This window comes from Mustelus asterias, chromosome 26 (assembly GCF_964213995.1).
Source record: "Mustelus asterias chromosome 26, sMusAst1.hap1.1, whole genome shotgun sequence".
Lineage (NCBI taxonomy): Eukaryota > Metazoa > Chordata > Chondrichthyes > Carcharhiniformes > Triakidae > Mustelus > Mustelus asterias.
Genome location: NC_135826.1, coordinates 3,856,717 through 3,879,348, shown reverse-complemented (window position 1 = coordinate 3,879,348; position 22,632 = coordinate 3,856,717). Strand labels below are relative to the sequence as shown.

Genomic DNA, 22,632 nt, shown 5'->3' with positions numbered 1-22,632 from the left:
GAAATGTGCTCTCAAACAGGGCACAGCGACACAAAAATCAATTTCCAGAATACTGATTAGAATGCGAATCCCTACAGCCAGCCAGATCTTAAAGATACAGACAATGTGGGTGGAGGGAGCATTAAGCACAGGTTAAATAGATGTGTATTGTCTCCAGACAGGACAGCCTGCAAGTCCAGGAGGCAAGCTGTGGGGGTTACTGATAATGTGACATAAATCCAACATCCCGGTTTAGGTCGTCTTCATGTGTCCGGAACTTGGCTATCAGTTTCTGCTCAGTGACTCTGCGCTGTCGTGTGTCGTGAAGGCCGCCTTGGAGAACGCTTACCTGAAGATCAGAGGCTGAATGCCCGTGACTGCTGAAGTGCTCCCCCACAGGCAGGGAGGTTACACAGCTCCTCGGAGCACTTCAGCAGTCACGGGCATTCAGCCTCTGATCTTCAGGTAAGCATTCTCCAAGGCGGCCTTCATGACACACGACAGCGCAGAGTTGCTGAGCAGAAACTGATATGTTGGATTTATGTCACGTTATCAGTAACCCCCACAGCTTGCCTCCTGGACTTGCAGGCTGTCCTGCCTGGAGACAATACACATCTCTTTAACCTGTGCTTAATGCTCCCTCCACCCACATTGTCTGTATCTTTAAGACCTGGTTGGTTGTAGGGATTCGCATTCTAATCAGTATTCTGTAACTTGATTTTGTGTCTCTGTGTACTGTTTGAGAGCACATTTCCACTCCATCTGACGAAGGAGCAGCGCTCCGAAAGCTAATGGTATTTGCTACCAAATAAACCTGTAGGACTTTAACCTGGTGTTGTTAAAACTCTTACTGTGTTCTATGAGATAGCCAGTTACTTATCCATTCGGCCAAATTTCCCTCTTTCCCACACCTCCTTACTTTCTTCATGAGCCTACCATGGAGAACCTTATCAAACGCCTTACTCAAATCCATGTACGCAACATCAACTGCTCTTCCTTCATTGACACACTAAGTTACCTCCGCAAAGAATTTAATCAAATTTGTGAGGCAAGACTTACCCTTCACAAATCCGTGCTGACTATCACGGATTAAGCTGCATCTTTCCAAATGGTCATAAATCCTATCCCACAGGACCTTTTCCATTAACTTACCGACCACCGAAGTAAGACTAACTGGCCTATAATTACCAGGGTCATTCCTATTTCCTTTCTTGAACAGAGGAACAACATTCGCCACTCTCCAGTCCTCTGGCACGATCCCCGTGGACAGTGAGGACCCAAAGATCAAAGCCAAAGGCTCTGCAATCTCATCCCTTGTCTCCCAAAGAATCCTAGGATATATCCCATCTGGCCCAGGGGACTTATCGACCCTCAGGTTTTTCAAAATTGCTGATACACCTTCCCTCAGTACATCTACCTCCTCCAGCCTATCCCATTCTCATCCTCAAAAACATGGTCCCTCTCCTTGGTGAACACTGAAGAAAAGTATTCATTCATCGCCTCTCCTATCTCTTCTGACTCCATACACAAGTTCCCACTACTATCCTTGACAGGCCCTGGTCATTCTTTTATTTCTCTCATAAGAGTAAAAAGCCTTGGGGTTTTCCTTGATCCGACCCGCCAAGGACTTCTCATGCCCCCTCTTAGCTCTCCTAAGCCCTTTTTTTTAGCTCATTCCTTGCTACCTTGTAATCCTCAAGCGACCCAACTGAACCTTGTTTTCTCATCCTTACATACGCTTCCTTTTTCCTCTTGACCAAGACATTCAACCTCTTTTGTGAACCATGGTTCCCTCACTCGGCCATTTCCTCCCTGCCTGACAGGGACGTACCTATCAAGGACACTCAGTATCATAATTACCCCTCCCCCAATTATAACTCTTGCCCTGTCATAAGGCCCTATCCCCCTCCATTGCAATAATGAAAGACACCGAATTGTGGTCACTATCTCCAAAGTGCTCTCCCACAACCAAATCTAACACTTGGCCCGGTTCATTACCAAGTCCAATGTGGCCCCACCTCTTGTCGGCCTATCCACATATTGTGTCAGGAAACCCTCCTGCACACCCTGTTCAAAAACTGCCCCATCCGAACTATTCGACCTATAAAGGTTTCAGTCGATGTTTGGAAAGTTAAAGTCGCCCATGACAACTACCCTGTGACCTCCACACCTATCCATAATCTGCTTTGCAATTTCTTCCTCCACATCTCTATTACTATTTGGGGGCCTATAGAAAACCCCCAACAACGTGACCACTCCTTTCCTATTTCTAACTTCAGCCCATATTACCTCAGTAAGCAGATCCCCCTCGAACTGCCTTTCAGCAGCCGTCAAACTATCCTTGATTAACAATGCTACTCCTCCACCTCTTTTACCACCTTCCCTACTCTTACTGAAACATCTATACCCCGGAACTTCCAACAACCATTCCTGTCCCTGTTCTAACCATGTCTCCGTAATGGCCACAACATTGTAGTCCCAAGTACCAATCCACGCTCCAAGTTCACCTCCCTTATTCCAGATGCTCCTTGCATTGAAGTAGACACACTTCAACCCACCTTCCTGTCTGCTGGTACACTCCTGCGACCTTGATACCCTCCTCAGTACCTCACTACACTCAACACTGGCTTCTGGACTACAGCTCGTTTTTCCATCCCCCGACACATTAGTTTAAACCCCCCCGAAGAGCCGTAGCAAATTTCCCTCCCAGGATATTGGTGTCCCTCTGGTTCAGGTGCAAACCGTCCTGTTTGTACAGGTCCCACCGCCCCCAGAATGTGCTCCAATTATCCATGAAACTGAAACCCTCCCTCCTACACCATCCCTGCAGCCACGTGTTTATCTGCACTCTCCCTGTTCCTCAACTCACTAGCACGTGGCACCGGCAACAAACCAGAGATGACAACATGGTTTATCCTGGCTCTCAGCTTCCACCCTAGCTCCCTAAATTCCTGTTTTAAATCTCCATCCCTTCTCTTACCTATGTTGTTGGTACCGATGTGTACCACAACTTGTGACTGTTCCCCCTCCCCCTTAAGGATCCTGAAAACACGGTCTGAGACGTCATGGACCCTGGCACCCGGGAGGCAACATACCATCCGTGAGTCTCTTTCGCTGCCACAGAACCTCCTATCTGTCCCTCTAACTATTGAGTCCCCAATAACTATTGCTCTCCTGCTCTCCCCCCCCCCCCCTTCCCTTCTGAGCCACAGGGACGGACTCAGTGCTGGAGATCAGGTCACCGTGGCTTACCACTGGTAGGTCCCGTTCCCCCCCCCCCCCCCCCCCAAACAGTATCCAAAGTGGTATATTTGTTGCCAAGGGGAACGACCATAGGGGATCCCTGCACTGACTGCTTCCTCCCAGCCCCTCTCACCGTCACCCATCTATCTTCATTCTTCGGAGTAACTACATCCCTGAAGTTTCTATCTATGACCGTCTCTGCCTCCCGAATGATCCGAAGTTCATCCAGCTCCAGATTCCTAACACGGTCTTCAAGGAGCTGGAATTGGATGCACGTCCTGCAGGTGTACTCAGCTGGGACACTACTGGTGTCCCTCACCTCAAACATCCCTGCTAACTTCCCTTCATAAGAAACGAAAGAGAGAAAAAAAAAGCTTACCTGGTCTCGCTCAGAGTCCTTTATTTTAGGTTCGAGGAGGGGGGGAGGGTGGGAGACTCTAAAATTGAGATTAAACCCAAACAACTCTTTAAATGGAAATCTCATTTGAAAGTGACCAAAAGCCAAAACAATTTTCATATCCTCACTTGATTCTAAATTTACTGAATGCAGATTTCTATGCAGGTAATATTTTCTCTCTCATCGTGAATACTATCCAAGCTGCCGTGTATTGTAGACAGTCCATCCCCCACGTGATCCTGATTGCACAAAAATTGAGATTCTAGTCGTTCAACGTTAGCCATGATGGATTTACTCAGTCGAGTCATTCAGGATGCCGTTTTGGTTACACTGCCTCAGCCTCTTGTATATAATTTCTCAATTCTCAATTTAGTCTTTTTATGGGAAGTTGAGATCCGATTTTAATCTCAACTCCACATTCCTGCCTGCCCACTCCCCCCATAACCTTTCACACCCTCGCTTGTAAAGAATTAATCTACCTGTGTCTTAAAAATATTCAAGGATTTTGCCTTCACTGCCTTTTGATAGATTTCTAAAGACACACTATCCTCAGAGAAAAAATGTTTCCTCATCAGTCTTCAATGGGCAGTGTCTTATTTTTAAACAGTGACGCACAAGAGGGAGGCATCCTCTTCGCATTCACCCTGTCAAGACCTCAGGATCTTTTATGTTTCAATCAAACCACCTCTTTCTCTCCTAAACTCCAGTGGATACTCTTCTAAACTCGAGTGGATACAAGCCTAGCCTGTCTGATTTTTCCTCATAACGCAGTGTGCCAATTCCAGGTATTAGTCTGGTAAACCGTATCTGAACTGTGACATATTTACATTCTTCCTTAAATAAGGAGATGAATACTGTACATACTGCTTGATGTGTTCTCACCAATGCCCTTTATAACTGAAGCGTAACCAGTCCACTTTTGGCATTAATTCCCCTCGCAATAAACTATAACATTCTATTAGCTTTCGTAATTACTCGCTGTACTTGCATACTAGCCGTTTGCAATTCATGCACGAGGTCACACATCCCTCTGCAACTCGGAGCGCTGCAATATCTCACCATTTAGATAATGTGCTTCATTTTTATTCTTCCTCCTTTTATCAAGTGCCTCCGCTGCTCAACTTGTCTTGATCATTTAAAGACAGCTCCAAGCATAGGAACCAGAAGCTGTTCAACCCGTCATGGCTATTTCATCATTCGGTTCAATCATTGCTGATCTGTATCTTTACTCAATCCACTCTGTGATCTGTGACCCTTAATATCCTTGTACAAAAATCTACAAATCACAGTTTTGGAAGTTTCAATTGGCCCCCAGGCTTTTTAAGGAAGAGCATTCCAGATTTCTTCTACTGTGTGTGAAGAAGAAAAGCAGCTCAACCATTTCTATCTTTGCCGTTCGTGGCGCATTATAGGTGAATTCTAGCCAGACAAAGTCACAAATGCAGGAGTCCTCTCAAAGGCAGAGCTCCCAGCTTTGACAGCACTCATTAGCTTCATTGGCTCAGGCAGGTCCATGGGTTGCATACCCAAGGACTTTCTGTACAGTGAGGTAGCCGGAGCCTAACGGCGGTAGGATGCCCAACACGTTGCTTCAAGGATGCTTCTAATCGTGGCGTTTAGACATCAGGTAGGGCACCTGGAAGTCACTAGTTAATGTCAGAGGAAAATGACAAGACCTGTAGGCTGACATGCGCCACCACGATGATCAATGACTGCACAGACTTGACATCAGTGCCAACATCGAAAATAATCTCACTTTAAAACTTCGTATGTGGCACTTTCTGCTCCTCCAGGGTTGGCCTCTTCAGACACCCAATAGATTGTTGCTATGTGCCCACCCTTTCATAGATGGGAGGGTACCATAAAAAATGTGAAGTGTTTCTTGCTATCATGCATGAAAGAATTGGCTCTAATCTTAAAATTATGCTCCCTTGTCCTGGACTGTTGCACCAGAGAAAATAGGTTAAATGGTGAAAAACTATCATATTTTCATCCGTCTGAGTTCTCGCCCTCTTAAGGTAAAGGACAACATTACATTAGCCTTTTAAAATGATTTTTGTACTTGTCCACTAACCTTTAGTCTTTCCTAAATCTGTCCACCCCTCCACAGTCCCTAGCTTTTCATCATTTGGAGAGTGCCCTGAGCTATCTTTCCTATACAATAAATGAGTTCAGGTTCTCACAGTGCCACGGTTTTTCCCACTCATCTACTCTGCCAATGTCCCATGGCAGCTTTCTGCTCCCATTTGCACTATGTACAGTACCCCCTAACAGTGTTGTCAGTGAACTTAGATATGCATCCTTATTTCTGCTTACAAGTTGTTTTAATGATATTGTGAAAAGTAGCAGTTTTGAGCAGCCCTCAACACCAGCCAGCCCGTCAGCCACAGAATGGTTCAAGTTTGTTCATATTCTGCTTGTCGTCATTCCAGTACCTCGCTTAGTTTCTCAATTTGTCAGACCAACTTTGGTGACCCAATTATCCATCAGTCACTAACTTGGCAGCTAATTGTCCTGTCGTTGAATCGTTAATAAGCCAGAAGCAGAGATGTTGGCTGGAATTTTACCACACCGCCCACCACAGGAATTGGAGCGGAACATGGAAAGGTCCGTTGACCTTGGCTGGGATTTTATGGTTTCGGGACGAGCGTGGCTGTAAAATTCTGCCCCAAGCAAATGATCCCACCCTCTCCCTTCCAGTTATTGTGCTTCCAAATGCCTATTCCTTTGCTCACTGATCCACCACCCTTACTCCATATACCATTATTGCTGTAGCACTGTGACTAAACGTTTTCTTATCTCTCCCCAGTTGTTGCTGAAATTACACATTTTATCATTATGACTCTCTAGACTTTGCTCAAAATCACAGAACCTTCTAACTTGTTTCAGCTCATACAATAACATGCGACTAATCCCCATGCTCTGCAATGAGTTCTCTTTGCAGTCTGTTATTCAGCAACACTTTGTGCTATTCTCCCCATTGAACTCAATTTTTTACAAAATCTCTTGGCTGTTTTTTTGTCTTTCTGAGGAACTTGCATGGTTAGAGGGGTGTGGTGGGGAGGAAGAATTTAGAGCCAGTCAGTTTAATGCCTTGACCTTAATCTCTGCAGTCGTCGCAACCTCCAAGAAGAATGCGTGTGTCTCTCTGGTATTTGCATTCCTATATAAGGTGGTTCAGGTGAGGAGGATGATTTTAATTTTTTCCCCACCTCTCCAGGTCTAAACTGAACAATTCTTCATTTCAACCCCCACTTCATTCTTCTTCCCATTCCAAATCTCTCGCTGCTCTGGCAAATCAACAGTTTACCTCGTTCCATTTTGAATTTTTCGCCATGTCACTGGTGCTATGGGCAGGGGGGGGTTTAACTTTTTAAAAACCCTCATTAATCCTCTCAGCACCCGTCTGGAAAAAAAGGTGTCTTAACTTTGCTTTCCCAACCCTTCCGTTTTGGTCTGATTGAATTTCTATTCATAATTCCACAGCAAATCTGAGAGGGTTTGTTTATTCGCACAGGCTCAAACATGAGGGGAGGTGTCACTGCATAGCCCCCTGTGCATTCATAAATAAATGAGGGATTGAGAAAGAGAGGGTTACAGGGAAAGACCGCAGAGCAAACAATTATTGTTTCAGGTGAGTCCAGAATCTAAGTCCAATGGTGTATTCCTTCAGATGTTGGCAGGCCGAATACTGGATAATCCTCTTTTCCAGTGGAGATGACTGCCACCATAAGATACACAGATAAATTAGTCTCTGAGGCAATGATATAGAAACTGAGAAGATCTAATTGAAACCGCGTAGGTGGGGAGTCTGTCATAGCGTCCCTTTTCTAAGTTGCTCGTTAAATGGAAGATGACAGGCTGATTTGCAGTCCAGCAAGACAGTATAACTCGTGGGGGTGGGGGGGATTCATCATGTGTCATGACTCCCACCTCTCCACTTGGCTTTGGCAAAGGGTGTACATTCCTTTGGGTTCCCTGGATTGTTAAGAATTTGAAAGGAGGTTGCAGGGTCCTTTTTCTTAGCAGACCAGTACACTGGTGGCCAGGCTTGCCTTATGAAATGTAGATGACCGTTGTATATTTCCCTTTGACTTTGGTTTCTGCAGTCACAGGGATCATTAGCTTCTCTTAAGAGATAATGAGGTGTCAGCTTCTCTGATGCTGTCAGGAAGTTCCTTTTACTCAGGGTTAGAGGCTGACATCGCTTCAGCCTTTTCAAAGACTTTATCCGGTTTTTAAAGTTTTAGAAATAGGTCAGGAGGGTATCTGTATATTTTACAGTGGGTTTTAAAAATTGATAGTTTCCAAAGGGGTGGAATCCCTCTTTCAATAAACAACCTGGCAGACTGCCCCTGTTTACTGTCATTCACCCACATGAGTATGGCTGTGCGTCTCTGAAACATTTAATTTCCAAGAATAGCTTGCTTGGTTACAGGGACAGTGATCCTCCAGTTATTTTTGACGAATTTCAGAGCTTGATCTTCAGTGCTAATTCATATATGGCAAAACATAACGAGTCACTGTTTTATCTGTAACTGTGTTCGATAAATGGATCCCAAGCCAGATGAAGTACAAAGCTGGATAGAAATCCTTTTCTTGATGGTTGCTGTATTTACAAAATGCAGTATTACAGCCGCCAGCCTCTGACTGATCAGCCCAGCGTTCAACAGACTTTTTTTTCTTCTTTTTGCTTTTTGAATAAATGAGAGATGAGCGATTGAAGGATCAGTTCCTTAAAGGGGCACAGTTCCTCTTTGTATTTGCTCAGGAGACGTATTCAATACCCTCCACCTGCATATCCTTACTTTTTAATTAGTTTGTGAGTTAATGACGGTGAGAGCTGTCTGACTCTTCAGAGGTGGGAATGTTCATTACAGCTGAGCATAATCCTGCCTTAACCTGAAACTAGATTTCACAGCCAGGGTCTGCCTGGGTTACTACACCCCTTTTCCCCCTATGGATACTGAGGCCAATTGTCATGCTCCCACCATTGCAGATTCTGAGATTGGCTGGTTCACCACAAGCCAGTGACCAACTGTGCCAGATTTACCCTCTAGGGAGCCTGGTCCAGACAACTGTTTTTGTTCGGTCTCCCCACACCAGCTAACTTTTATCTAGCCTTGAATGCAGATCATGCGCCCAAATGTAACCAAGAAAGGTGTGCCAGTGTGGCTTGAATTGGCCTTGTCTTTGTTGCTTTTTGAACAATAGTAGCCTGTTTCTGGTTGGTCGAGGTTACAAACTGTTATGTGGGAAATTGCGCGCTTGAGTTTGCATCCTCTCCATGCAGTGAAGCCTGTTACTCCAGCTTCACCGTTACATTAAAGCTCATACTATGAGGGTCATTGCCATTAATATTTCAATCCACTTTACCTTCCAGGTGTTTTCTGAGTATTTTAAGGAGCTGGAAGAAGAGAGTATTCGAGATAACTTTGTTATAATCTATGAACTGCTTGATGAGTTAATGGACTTTGGCTACCCACAGACCACGGACAGCAAGATCCTGCAGGAGTAAGTAAGGCAGTGTCTATAGATAGATGGTAACACCGTCATAGATGCCCCACAATATATTTTTTAATGGAAGGGTCTTGTTCATCTTTTTGTTATGGCAAATAATATGTCACTGTGTAAATGACCTCCTTCCATACTCTGTGCTGAAATGATAACTTTGAGTTATTCATTCAAACTATGATGAAGTTTGGGTTTATGGCAAATTTTAACATATTTCATCTGCTTAAATCGTAAATTGTGTTTCTAAAAAGGTATAATTTTAAATTTTGTTTTCAGATTTAATGATAATGTACCAGCTGACCAATTGAGGTTTGTTTGTGAGGCTCGGATACAGAATGTAACAGTCCCTGTCTCCGAGCAGTGTCTAGTAGGCACAGTGTGATGAGTCCCAGTGATGGAATATGTCCTTGTGCCAAACCAAGAGAAGTGGTAAAGGGAGTGACCCTGCTTTTGAGTACAGAGAAAATTGGTAAAGTTTGCTATCCTCCAAGAAGAAACACTCCTATTTAAACATGTATTTTACAGGCAGAGACTGAACCTTTTGTGCTGCTTTAACCAAAAGATTTCCTTTAAAATTCAGCTGCTTGCCAGAAAAAGTTCAGTTTGAAACTTCAAGTAGTGCAAGCTGGTTTATGATTGGGCACAAAAGTATAAGAGATCTGAGTGTGGGTGGGCCGAGAGATCTTTACTCTTTGCGTTGCTTGTGACCAGGTCACGTGGAAGATGCGTGTTCCTGAGTGCACTCGAAAGGTATTGAAATGTCAAACAGTTTTGTCTGTTATAAAGACGGTGGCTGATGTGAAAGAAAGTGCTTGAGGCAGGCCGGTGGACAGCGAATCGGTCAATAAATGTGACAGGTGCTGGTCAGCTAAGATTGGATTTTTTTTATTCTCTCAAATTTCCTGAAATCATTGGTTACATCTCCACAGATGCTGATTGCTTTTTGCCAATATAGATAATGTGGGGGGGGGATGAAATGCGAGTTTTGCAGATGACACCAAGATTGGTAAGGTGAAGAAGGCGGTTGTAGGTTGCAGGAAGATCTAGATGGGTTGATCAGATGGGCAGAGCAGTGGCAAATGGTATTTAATCCTGATAAGTGCATGGTGATGCACTTTGGAAGAAGTAACAAGACGGGAGTATTTAATAAAGGGAGCAGGACACTAGGAAGCTCAGAGGAACAGGTGGATTCTGAGGTGCTTATTCACAGATCCCTGAAGGCGATAGAGGAGGTAAATAGTTAAGAAGGCATATGGACGCTTGCTTTTTTTTAGTCGTGGTATAGAGTACAAGAACAAGGAGGTAATGTTGGAGCTGTACAAAACATTGGTTCAGCCACAGCTGGAGTAGTGTGTGCAGTTCTGGTCACCTCACTATAGGAAGGATGTGATAGCACTAAAGAGGGTACAGAGGAGATTCACCAGGATGTTGCCTGGGATGGAGCATTTGAGCTATTCGCAGATACTGGATAGGCTTGGATTGTTTTCTCTCGAGCAGAGAAGGCTGAGGTGGGACATGATTGAGAGGTATGAGCAGGGTGAATAGGAAACAGCTGTTCCCCTTGGTTGAGGAGTCACTCACAGGGAGGAGCATAGTTTTAGGGTAAGGGGCAGGAGCTTCAGAGGTGATCTGAGAAAGTATTTTGTCACTCAGGAGGTGGGAATCTGGACTGCACTGCCTGGGAAGTAGTGAAGGCCAGAAACCTTTCAATCTTTATCAAGTATTTGAATGGGCACTCGAAATATCATGATATTTAAGGATATGGGACAAGTGCTGGAAAATGGGATTAGTGCAACTTTAGTGTCATCCAGGATAAAGTGGATTGGCACCCTCTCCACCAATGATGCATATTGGCAGCAGTGTGTACCATCGACAAGATGCACTGTGGCAACTCACCATGACAACACCTTCCAAACCCACAACCAGTCCCATCTAGAAGGACAAGGGCAGCAGACAGATGGGACCACAACCGCTTGGAAGTTCTTTTTCAGGTCGCTCACCATCCTGAGTTAGAAATATATTGCCATTCCTTAACTCTCACTGTTAAAATCCTGGCACTACCTTTTTAACAATACTGCGCCTATACCTACACCACATGGATTGCAGCGGTTCAAGAAGTTAGAATCATAGAATCCTACAGTGCAGAAGGAGGCCATTCGGCCCATCGAGTCTGCACCGACCACAATCCCACCCAGGCCCTATCCACATATCCCTACATATTTTACCCACTAACCCCTCTAACCTATGCATCCCGGGACACTAAGGGGCAATTTAGAATGGCCAATCAACCTAGCCCGCACATCTTTGAACTGTTATCTCACCACTGTTTTGATATGGCAGGCGGTAATTGTTGGACTGCCCAAATCCCAAAGGGAAAGCGATCACAATGATTTGCAAGGTGTATGTCATAATCAGAAGATATCTGCACCGAAGCGAGGAACGTAAATTGCAAACTAGTCATAGGGATTTAAAATATTAAATTTAAACATTTTTAAAAAATTGAGAGAAAGAAAGCTTAAACATACAAGGTTACATTTACACAACTAACAGGTCTACAAACGTTTACCAAAGATTTCTGCTTGGCTAAATTCAAAGCTAAATACCCCTTTTAGGCAACCGTCCTTACAGATTTTCCTCTAGAGATTCCAGTAAAATTACCACAAGCATCCACTTGCCAGGCCTTTGAAGGTAGATGCAGGCTGCTTTCTTCACAGGTCTGTTTTAGTACACATGCATGGGGGACTTTAACTTTACAAATATTGACTGGAAACGCTATAGTTCGAGTACTTTAGAGGGGTCAGTTTTTGTCCAATGTGTGCAGGAGGGTTTCCTGACACAGTATGTAGATAGACCAACAAGAGGCGAGGCCACATTGGATTTGGTACTGGGTAATGAACCAGACCAGTTGTTAGATTTGGAGGTAGGTGGGCACAATTCGGTTACGTTTACTTTAGCGATGGAAAGGGATAGCTTTATACCGCAGGGCAAGAGTTATAGCTGGGAGAAAGGAGATTATGATGCGATTAGGCGAGATTTAGGATGCATAGGATGGGGAAGGAAACTGCAGGGGATGGGCACAATTGAAATGTGGAGCTTGTTCAAGGAACAGCTACTGCGCGTCCTTGATAAGTATGTACTTGTCAGGCAGGGAGGAAGTGGTCGAGTGAGGGAACCGTAGTTTACTAAAGAAGTTGAATCTCTTGTGAAGAGGAAGAAGGAGACTTATGTAAAGATGAGACGTGAAGGCTCAGTTAGGGCGCTTGAGAGTTACAAGTTAGCCAGGAAGGACCTAAAGAGAGAGCTAAGAAGAGTCAGGAGGGGACATGAGAAGTCTTTGGCAGGTAGGATCAAGGAAAACCCTAAAGCTTTCTATAGGTATGTCAGGAATAAAAGAATGACTATGGTAAGATTTGGGCCAGTCAAGGACAGTAGTGGGAAGTTGTGCGTGGAGTCCGAAGAGATAGGAGAGGCGCTAAATGAATATTTTTCGTCAGTATTCACACAGGAACAAGACAATGTTGTCGAGGAGAATACTGAGATACAGGCTATTAGACTAGACGGGATTGAGGTTCATGAGGAGGTGTGAGCAATTCTGGAAAGTGTGAAAATAGATAAGTCCCCTGGGCCGGATGGGATTTATCCCAGGATCCTCTGGGAGGCTAAGGAGGAGATTGCAGAGCCTTTGGCTTTGATCTTTAAGTCGTCATTGTCTACAGGAATAGTGCCAGAAGACTGGAGGATAGCAAATGTTGTCCCCTTGTTCAAGAAGGGGAGTAGAGACAACCCTGGTAATTATAGACCAGTGAGCCTTACTTCTGTTGTGGGCAAAGTTTTGGAAAGGATTATAAGAGATAGGATTTATAATAATCTAGAAAGGAATAATTTGATTAGGGATAGTCAGCACGGTTTTGTGAAGGGTAGGTCACAAACCTTATTGAGTTCTTTGAGAAGGTGACCAAAGAAGTGAATGAGGGTAAAGCAGTTGATGTGGTGTATATGGATTTCAGTAAAGCGTTTGATAAGGTTCCCCACGGTAGGCTATTGCAGAAAATACGGAGGCATGGGATTGAGGGTGATTTAGCGGTTTGGATCAGAAATTGGCTAGCTGTAAGAAGACGGTGGTGGTTGATGGGAAATGTTCATCCTGGAGTTCAGTTACTAGTGGTGTACAGCAAGGATCTGTTTTGGGGCCACTGCTGTTTGTCATTTTTATAAATGACCTGGATGAGGGCGTAGAAGGATGGGATAGTAAATTTGCGCATGACACTAAAGTCAGTGGAGTTGTGGTCAGTGCGGAAGGATGTTGCAGGTTACAGAGGGACGTAGATAAGCTGCAGAGCTGGGCTGAGAGGTGGCAAATGGAGTTCAACGCGGAAAAGTGAGAGGTGATTCACTTTGGAAGGAGTAACAGGATTACAGAGTACTGGGCTAATGGTAAGATACTTGGTAGTGTGGATGAGCAGAGAGATCTCGGTGTCCATGTGCATAGATCCCTGAAAGTTGGCACCCAGATTGATAGGGTTGTTAAGAAAGCGTATGGTGTGTTAGCTTTTATTGGTAGAGGGATTGAGTTTCGGAGCCATGAGGTCATGTTGCAGCTGTACAAAACTCTAGTGCGGCCTCACTTGGAGTATTGCGTACAGTTCTGGTCGCCGCATTATAGGAAGGATGTGGAAGCATTGGAAAGGGTGCAGAGGAGATTTACCAGGATGTTGCCTGGTATGGTGGGAAAATCGTATGAGGAACAGCTGAGGGGCTTGAGGTTGTTTTCGTTAGAGAGAAGAAGGTTAAGAGGTGACTTAACCTTCACAGCTCCTTAAGCTGCTTCACAGCTCCAGGGTCCCGGGTTCGATTCCCGGCTCGGGTCACTGTCTGTGTGGAGTTTGCACATTCTCCTCGTGTCTGCGTGGGTTTCCTCCGGGTGCTCCGGTTTCCTCCCACAGTCCAAAGATGTGCGGGTTAGGTTGATTGGCCAGGTTAAAAAAAAAAATTGTCCCTTAGAGTCCTGGGATGTGTAGGTTAGAGGGATTAGCGGGTAAATATGTGGGGGTGGGGCCTGGGTGGGATTGTGGTCGGTGCAGACTCGATGGGCCGAATGGCCTCCTTCTGCACTGTAGGGTTTCTATGGTTTCTATGGTTTAATAGAGGCATACAAGATGATCAGAGGATTAGATAGGGTGGACAGTGAGAGCCCTTTTTCCTCGGATGGTGATAGCTAGCACGAGGGGACATAGCTTTAAATTGAGGGGTGATAGATATGGGACAGATGTCAGAGATAGGTTCTTTGCTCAGAGAGTAGTTAGGGCGTGGAGTGCCCTGCCTGCAACAGTAGTGGACTCGCCGACATTAAGGGCATTTAAATGGTCATTGGATAAACTTATGGATGATATTGGAACAGTGTAGGTTAGATGGGCTTTAGATTGGTTTCACAGGTCGGCGCAACATCGAGGGCCGAAGGGCCTGTACTGCGCTGTAATGTTCTATGTTCTAGATCTTATGATAATACCACACCTGTACAGCCGTCAGTCTCTTTAAATATGTTTTCCCCTTTCATCTTAAGATCTATTGTTTTTGGGTCCCTTTGGAAGTTTTCATTCCCAGGATATATACAGATCCTTCATGTTATTTGTATGTCTACTACTTTTGGGTAAAATTAAACATTATACTTCGCTTTATCCATTTATGATCATTGTGAATTGTACAGCTTTCTTTAGAAATACAATTGTTAAACCTCATGTCACCCCCCCTCATCTTGATGCAAATGTCCATTCATGCTTTGTAGGTGTTAGCCATTGCTTACTGGTAGCACTCTCGCCTCAGAGTCAGAAAATTGTATGTTCAAATCCTATTTTAAGAGACTCAACCACATAATCCAGGCTGATGCCCCAGTTTAGCACTGAGGGAGTACTGCATTGTTGAAGTGCTATCCTTTGGATGAGACTTTAATCTGAAGCTGTCTCTGTCCTGTCTGCCCTTTGAGGCGGAAATAAACAATCCCACAGCACTATTTGAACAAGAGTGGAGAATTCTCCAGGCGTCCTGGCCACCATGTGGTCTTCAACCAACATTTATTGGAACAGATTCTCTGCCAATTATCACATTGCTTTTTGTAGGAGGTTGTTGTGTGCAAATTAGGTAACTTAATTGGCTGCAAAATATTTTCCAGAAATAATGAAAGACAGCATGTAAATCTAACTCCTTCCTTTTCTTCTGTGGAGTCCGAGTGCTGAGAGCCCACCTAAACTTGCCAAGGGCAAGTTTTTGTTAGAGAGAAGAAGGTTAAGAGGTGACTTAATAGAGGCAGACAAGATGATCAGAGGATTAGACTGGGTGGATAGTGAGAGCCTTTTTCCTCGGATGGTGATGGCTAACACAAGGGGACATCGATTTACATTGAGGGGTGATAGATATAGGACAGATGTCAGAGGTGGGTTCTTCACTCAGAGAGTGGTAAGGGCGTGATGCCTTGCCTGCAGCAGCAGTGGACTCGCCAACATTAAGGGCATTTAATTGGTCATTGGATAAACATATGGATGATATTGGAACAGTGTAGGTTAGATGGGCTTTAGATTGGTTTCACAGGTCGGTGCAACATCGAGGGCCGAAGGGCCTGTACTGCGCTGTAATGTTCTATGTTCATGCTGCTCACCGGTCCCATCTTAGCCCTGCTCATCTCCACGTCAAAACACTTCTTGACATCTACTTCTTTTTGATGTTGTTATCCTTGCAGTCTTCAGTATAATTAAATAAGCCATATAATATATATGTTTGTGCACACACAAGCCTGTTTCGCAGTATGCCACAATAGTATTGGGATAATACTAAAAAATGTGATACATTTGTTACACCACCACCTTCTCGAGGGCAGTTAACAATGGGCAATAAATGCTGGCCCAGCTAGCAATCCTACATCCTCTTTGTGAATAAAGAAAAGCCATTCAGTTGTGTCGTACAGTTACAGAAAAACTTGATTTTAAAATTCTCATCTTTGCTTTGAAATTCTTTCATGAGCTCATCCCTATCCTATCTCTATCCCTCCAGCCTTACAACCCTCTGACATCCCAATACTCCAATTCTGACTTTATCTGCAATAGTCATTGCTCCACCACTGGCAGATGTGCCTTTCAGCTGCCTAAACCCCAAGCTGGGGAATTCCTCTCTACCTCCCCTGACTTTAAACAATTCTTCAAAACCTACCTGTTTGTTCAGCCTCATAGTTACCTCTGCCAATCTGTGTGATTTGGCGTCAGATTTTGTCTAATAGTGCTACTCTGTGCCTTGGGGCAGTTTACTAGATTCAAGGTGTTATATAAATGCAAGATGTTGGATGCATTGATGGTGCTGAGACTCTGCTCTCCCTGGCCGTCATTTCACTTGGAGCCATCCATTGTCCCGTTCAGTGATTGTTTTACATCCCTCTGCCCAGATTTTGTGTCCTGTTTCTTTCCTGTTCCTGATCCCTAAAGCTGATTTTCCTCTCTTGTCTGTAGCGAGTTTACTCCCTGGTTCTTCAGCACCAGCGCAACACATACCCGCCGATGACCATCACCAATAAGAGACACTCTTACCACTACCCTTTGACATTCAATGGTGTAACCATCACTGAATCCCCCACTGTCAACATCCTTGGGGTTACCATTGACCAGAAACTCAACTGGACTCACCACATAAACACAGTGGCTTCAAGAGCAGGTCAGAGGCTAGGAATACTGCGGCGAGTAACTCACCTCCTGACTCCCCAGAGCCTATCCACCGCCTACAAGGCACAAGTCAGAAGTGTGATGGAATATTCCCCACTTGCTTGGATGGGTGCAGCTCCAACAACACTCAAGAAGCTTGACACCATCCAGAACAAAGCAGCCCCGCTTGATTGGCACATCTACCAACATTCAATCCCTCCACCACCGACGCTCAGTAGCAGCAGTGTGTACTATCTACAAGATGCACTGCAGCAATTCACCAAAGATCCTTAGACAGCACCTTCCAAACCCACGACCACTTCCATCTAGAAGGACAAGGGCAACAGATGCATGAGAATACCACCACCTGCAAGTTCCCCTCCAAGCCACTCACCATCCAGACTTGGAAATGTAGTGCCGTTCCTTTGCAGTCAAAATCCTGGAATTCCCTCCCTAACGGCATTGGGGGTCAACCCACAGCACGTGGATTGCAGCGATTCAAGAAGGCAGCTCACTTCCACCTTCTCAAGGGCAGCTAGGGTTGGGCAATAAATGGTGGCCAGCCAGTGACGCCCATGTCCCATGAATGAATTTTTTTTTAAAGGCAGCCAGGAAAGGCCCATTGATGCAGACTTGCAGGCAGCACATCAACCAGTTACCTCAGCTGAGTTAACTCTTGCAGGCCTGAGAGGACTGCTGTAGCAATAATAGCAACTGGCTACAGTTGGCGGGGAGAGAGTGCCTTCCCTGTTTTAGCTGCCTTTGGCCTTGCTGCCTTCTGATTTGAAGAGTGCTGGCACAAGGTGTGGCTTTTGCTACCAAATAAACCTGTTGGACTTTAACCTGGTGTTGTTAAACTTCTTACAAGGTGAGGCTGTCAATCCTTCAGTAATACCCCCAAGTCCCTAGGACTTGCATACTAAAGGTGGGGTGGTTAGAGGCAGAGGATCCTGTGATGACACCTCAGAAATGAGTCCAACTAGAGTCAGCAAATTAGAGCATCAGCTTCATGCAACTGTCCAAAGGATGAGAACAGAGAAAGCTGACAGGAGATCTGATGTATATCCAGAGTTCAGGGTAAACAAAGAAAACAAACTATTTCCATTTGCCACTGTATTGGTAGCTGGAGGATTTAACCTAATGACTGAAAGAATGCAGAAAAAGGTTAGGTTTCTTTTCCTAGGACAGGGGAAGTCCCAAGAAACTGCTGGAAGCAGAATTGTTTGTAACTTTTCAGAAAAGGGAGGATGAATATTTATTCTTTTGCGAAGGTATTGGGAAAAGGCAGGGGAATGGGACCCAGATGGAGTTGGGTTAGTTTTCAGAGACTGGTGTAGGTCTCCGACCACGATGGGAATATTGAAAATGCGCTACCTTGCGATAAAACAGGGCTTGTACCCTCCGTGCATACATTAATGTCAACTAAGCATCTGCTTTTCTTTAGTGAAGAAGTTGAGTGTTTGTGGAGTGTAGAGGATGGAGGTATGTTCTAAATGAAGAATGTGCCCTCTGCTCCCACCACCCTGAAAGAGTGTGAAACCAAATACCTTGGCCTTCATTTAACTCCTCAGTTTATTCTTTCCATTAGTTTCTCCCTTTTTCTTTTATTCTTCGGGCTGTTTTTGGTCACAGAATACAATAGTCTCCATCTCATTTGCTGACTGAATCCTTTTTTAATGTTACCACTTGCCAATGAAAATAATTGCTAATGAAATGCAGGTACTCCTTCTCCATTGTGTAACGCTGTTACTCAGTAATAGTTTGTTTTTCACCGGATGGCTGGCTGCAGTTGCTGTCTGGCTATTTCAGGGCGTACTTTAATGAGACCACCCACCCAGCCCGGGAGCTCTTTCTGGATTTGTTTAAAGTGACCCATTAGTAAAAAGGGCTGCTTATCCTGTGCCATTTTGGCACGACCGCTGCCTAAAATTCAAAAATAAGGCTATCTTAAACCCATACGGAGAAGCCTTATAAACAGAGCGCAGTATTTGTAATAAATCCCATCTCAGAGTAAGCATAAGAACATAAGAAATAGGAGCAGGAGTAGGCCATCTAGCCCCTCGAGCCTGCCCCGCCATTCAACAAGATCATGGCTGATCTGAAGCGAATCAGTTCCACTTACCCGCCTGCTCCCCATATCCCCTAATTCCCTTATCGATCAGAAAACTATCTACCCGTGATTTAAACATATTCAACGAGGAAGCCTCCACCACTTCAATGGGCAGAGAATTCCAGAGATTCACTACCCTCTGAGAGAAGAAGTTCCCCCTCAACTCTGTTCTGAACCGGCCCCCCCTTATTTTGAGGCTGTGCCCTCTAGTTCTGGTTTCCCTTCTAAGTGGAAAGAATCACTCCACCTCTACCCTATCCAGCCCCTTCATTATCTTATATGTCTCTATAAGATCACCCCTCATCCTTCTAAACTCCAACGATTTCAGACCCAATCTGTTTAATCTCTCCTCATAAGCTACACCCCTCATCTCTGGTATCAACCTGGTGAACCTTCTCTGCACTCCCTCCAAGGCCAATATATCCTTTCCAAATAAGGGGACCAAAACTGCACGCACTTATCTGATACTGATGTTCTGTATTTTAACATAAAACAGTTCTTGAGTTGTGGGTATTCCTGGAAATGTTGGCATTTATTGGCTTTCCCTATTTGCCTTTGAGAAGGTGAGTGGTGAACTGCCCTCTTCAAGTGCTGCAGTCTGTGTGGTGAGATGCTCCCACAATGCTGCGGGATAGAGAATTCCAGGATTTTGGCCCTGTGATAATGAAGGAATGGCGAATGTTTCTAAGTCGGGTCGGTGGCACATTGGTTAGCACTGCGGCCTCTCAGTTCCAGGGACTCTGGTTCAATTCTGGCCTTGGGTGACTGTGTGGAGTTTGCACAGTCTCCCCATGTCTGTGTGGGTTTCCTCAAAGTGCTTTAGTTTCTCCCATGGTCCAAAGATGTGCAGGTTAGATGGACTGGCCATAGGAAAATGTGTGGGGTTATGGGGATTGGGCAGGGAAGGGGACCTGGGTAAGATACTCTGTCAGAGTCAATGCAGAATAGACGGGCTAAATGGCCTCTTCTGCTTTGTGGGGTTTCTATTCTATGGTGTGTGTCTTATAGGAGCACTCTGAGGTGATGGCATTCCCATGACCACTACCCATGTTCTTCTGGGTGGTCGTGGGTTTGGGAGCTTCTGTTGAGGAAGCGGTGATGAGTTGTTAATATTGCATCCTGTATGTAGTATACACTGCAGTCAGTGTGCTGGTTACAGTTAGCATTCTACCAAAGTGTGGCTTTCTACTCTACAAAAACTGAGAGTTGAAATTGAGAACTTAAATAATCAAAAGTATTACAATTTTTCTTCAGTGTGTATGGGGGACTAATCATTGTCGTAGTGCGGAAATGCCTCAGGCCAACTGAGGTCTGCTCCCCCAGCCAGAAAACGGAAAAGGAAACAATAAAAGAGCAGGGGCTAGGGTAGCTAAAACATTTGTGTTGAGTTGATTTGTTTTTCTTGTCATCAGCTGTCAACCGGGTTTGAGCTGACTATTCAGATATATATCCTCCAATTGTGGCCTGGTTCTGATAGCAGCAAACTAGGAAGAGCATAGAATAGAACCATAGAATCCCTACAGTTCAGAAGGAGGCCATTCGGCCCAACGAGTCTGCACTGACTCTCCCACCCTATCCCTGCATATTTACCATGACTAATCCACCTAATCTGCACATCTTTAGACCGTGGGTGGAAACCGGAGCATCCGAAGGAAACCGATGCATGGGGAGAAATATGTGCAGGTTAGGTCAATTGGCCATGCTAAATTGTCTCTTAGTGTGCCAAGATCTGTAGATAAGACATTGGTTTGCAGGGATGGAATGGCGAGTGGGCCTGGTTAAGGTGCTCTGTCAGTGGATCGGTGCTGATTAGGTGGTCCATATGGTTGTCTCCTGCACTGTTGGGATTCTATGAACGTACAAACTCACACAGACAGTCACCCAAGGCTGAGGCAGCAATGCCAACCACTGTGCTGCCCAGAGTCAGGGTGGGGAATGGGAGCTCAGCCAAGCGAGCAAACGTAAAGTGGGTTGTGCAAGGGGAGTGTGCTGGTTGGTGTGGGGAGGTGCTAGTGTGAGGGCAGCTAGAATTAGAAGTTCATTAAAGAAAACACGTAAAATAATTTTTAAAAACTTGTCATTGAGCTGAAGGCAACATTCAAGGGGCATGTCTTCATAAAGAACAAAGTAAAATACAGCACAGGAACAGGCCCTTCGGCCCTCCAAGCCTGTGCCGATCATGATGCCCTAACTAAATTTTAAAAAAACCTTCTGCCCTTACTCGGTCCGTATCCATCTATTTCCTCCCTATCCATGTACCCATCTCGATGCCTTTTAAATGTTGCTAATGCGCCTGCTTCCACCACCTCCTCTGGCAGCGCATTCCAGGCGACTACCACCCTCTGCATGAAAAACTTCCCCGCACATCTACCTTAAACATTTCCTCCCCTCACCTTGAACTTGTGCCCCACTTGTAATTGACACTTTCACCCTGGGGATAAAGCCTCTGACTATCCACCCTGTCTGTGCCTCTCATAATTTGTAGACCTCTATCAGGTCTCCCCTCAGCCTTCGTCTTTCCCGTGAAAACAATCCTAGTTTATTCAACCTCTCCCCATATCCAATGCCCTCGAGACCAGGCAACATCCTGGTGAACCACCTTTGCACTCTCTCCAAAGCTTCCACGTCCTTCTGGTAGTGTGGTGACCAGTACTGCATGCAATACTCCAAATGCAGCCTAACCAAGGTTTTATATCGCTGCAACATGATTTGCTAACTCTTGTACTCAATACTTTGGCGGATGAAGGCAAGCATGCTGCATGCCTTGGCCACCTGTGTTGCCTCTTTTGGGGAACTGTGGACCTGCACACCCAGATCCCTCTGGATGTTAATGTTCCAAAGGATTCTGCCATTTACAGTATAATTCACACTGAAATTTGATCCTCCAAAATGCATCACCTGGCGTTTGTCCGGATTAAACTCCATCTGTCATTCCTGTGTCCAAGTCTCCAGCCTATCTATATCCTGTTGTATCCTCTGACAATCCCCGGTACTGATGTGAAGATGTCGGCATTGTACTGGGGTGGGTACCTGGGGAGGTAAGAAGCCTCTCAACACCTCCAACAGGTTTATCTGGTAGCCCGGCACTATCAGCGACTCCATCAATCTTCATGTCATCAGCAAATTTTCTAATCAGACCATGCACATTTTCCTCCAGATCATTTATATATACTACAAACAACAGAGGTCCCAGCACTGATCCCTGCGGAACACCACTAACTAGCCACTGATCTCCATTCTGAAAAACACCCTTCCACCGCTACTTTGTCTTCTATAACCAAGCCAGTTCTGTATCCATCTAGCCAGCCCACCCTGAATCCTATGTGATTTTAATTTCTGTACCAGTCTGCCATGTGGCACCTTGTCAAACGCCTTACTAAAGTCTATATAAACTAAATCCACAGCCCTTCCCTCATCAATTATCTTTGTCACCTCTTCAAAAATTCAGTCAAGTTGGTGAGATGTGACCTTCCCTGTACAAAATCCTGCTGCCTGTCACTAATTCAATTGTGCGTATATCCTGTCCCTCAGTATCTTCTCCAAAAGCTTCCCCACCACTGACATCAGGCTCGCCTATAATTTTCTGGATTATCCCTGCTTCCTTTCTTTAAAAAGGGAATGACATTAGCTATTCTCCAGTCCTCTGGAACCTTGCCTGTGGCCAAACAGGATGTGAAGATATCTGTTAAGGCCCCAGCTATTTCTCCCTT

General features: G+C 45.0%; 1 protein-coding gene across 1 annotated transcript in view; it reads left to right on the top strand.

Moving 5' to 3' along the window:
• LOC144479424 (AP-1 complex subunit mu-1) overlaps nucleotides 1-22,632 on the top strand; it is a 127,469-nt gene that overhangs the window by 23,419 nt on the left and 81,418 nt on the right. Inside the window, exons 3-4 of the mRNA XM_078198072.1 lie at nucleotides 6,733-6,800; nucleotides 9,003-9,133. Coding sequence (XP_078054198.1) covers nucleotides 6,733-6,800; nucleotides 9,003-9,133 — 199 coding nt within the window. The remainder of the gene's footprint in view (nucleotides 1-6,732; nucleotides 6,801-9,002; nucleotides 9,134-22,632) is intronic.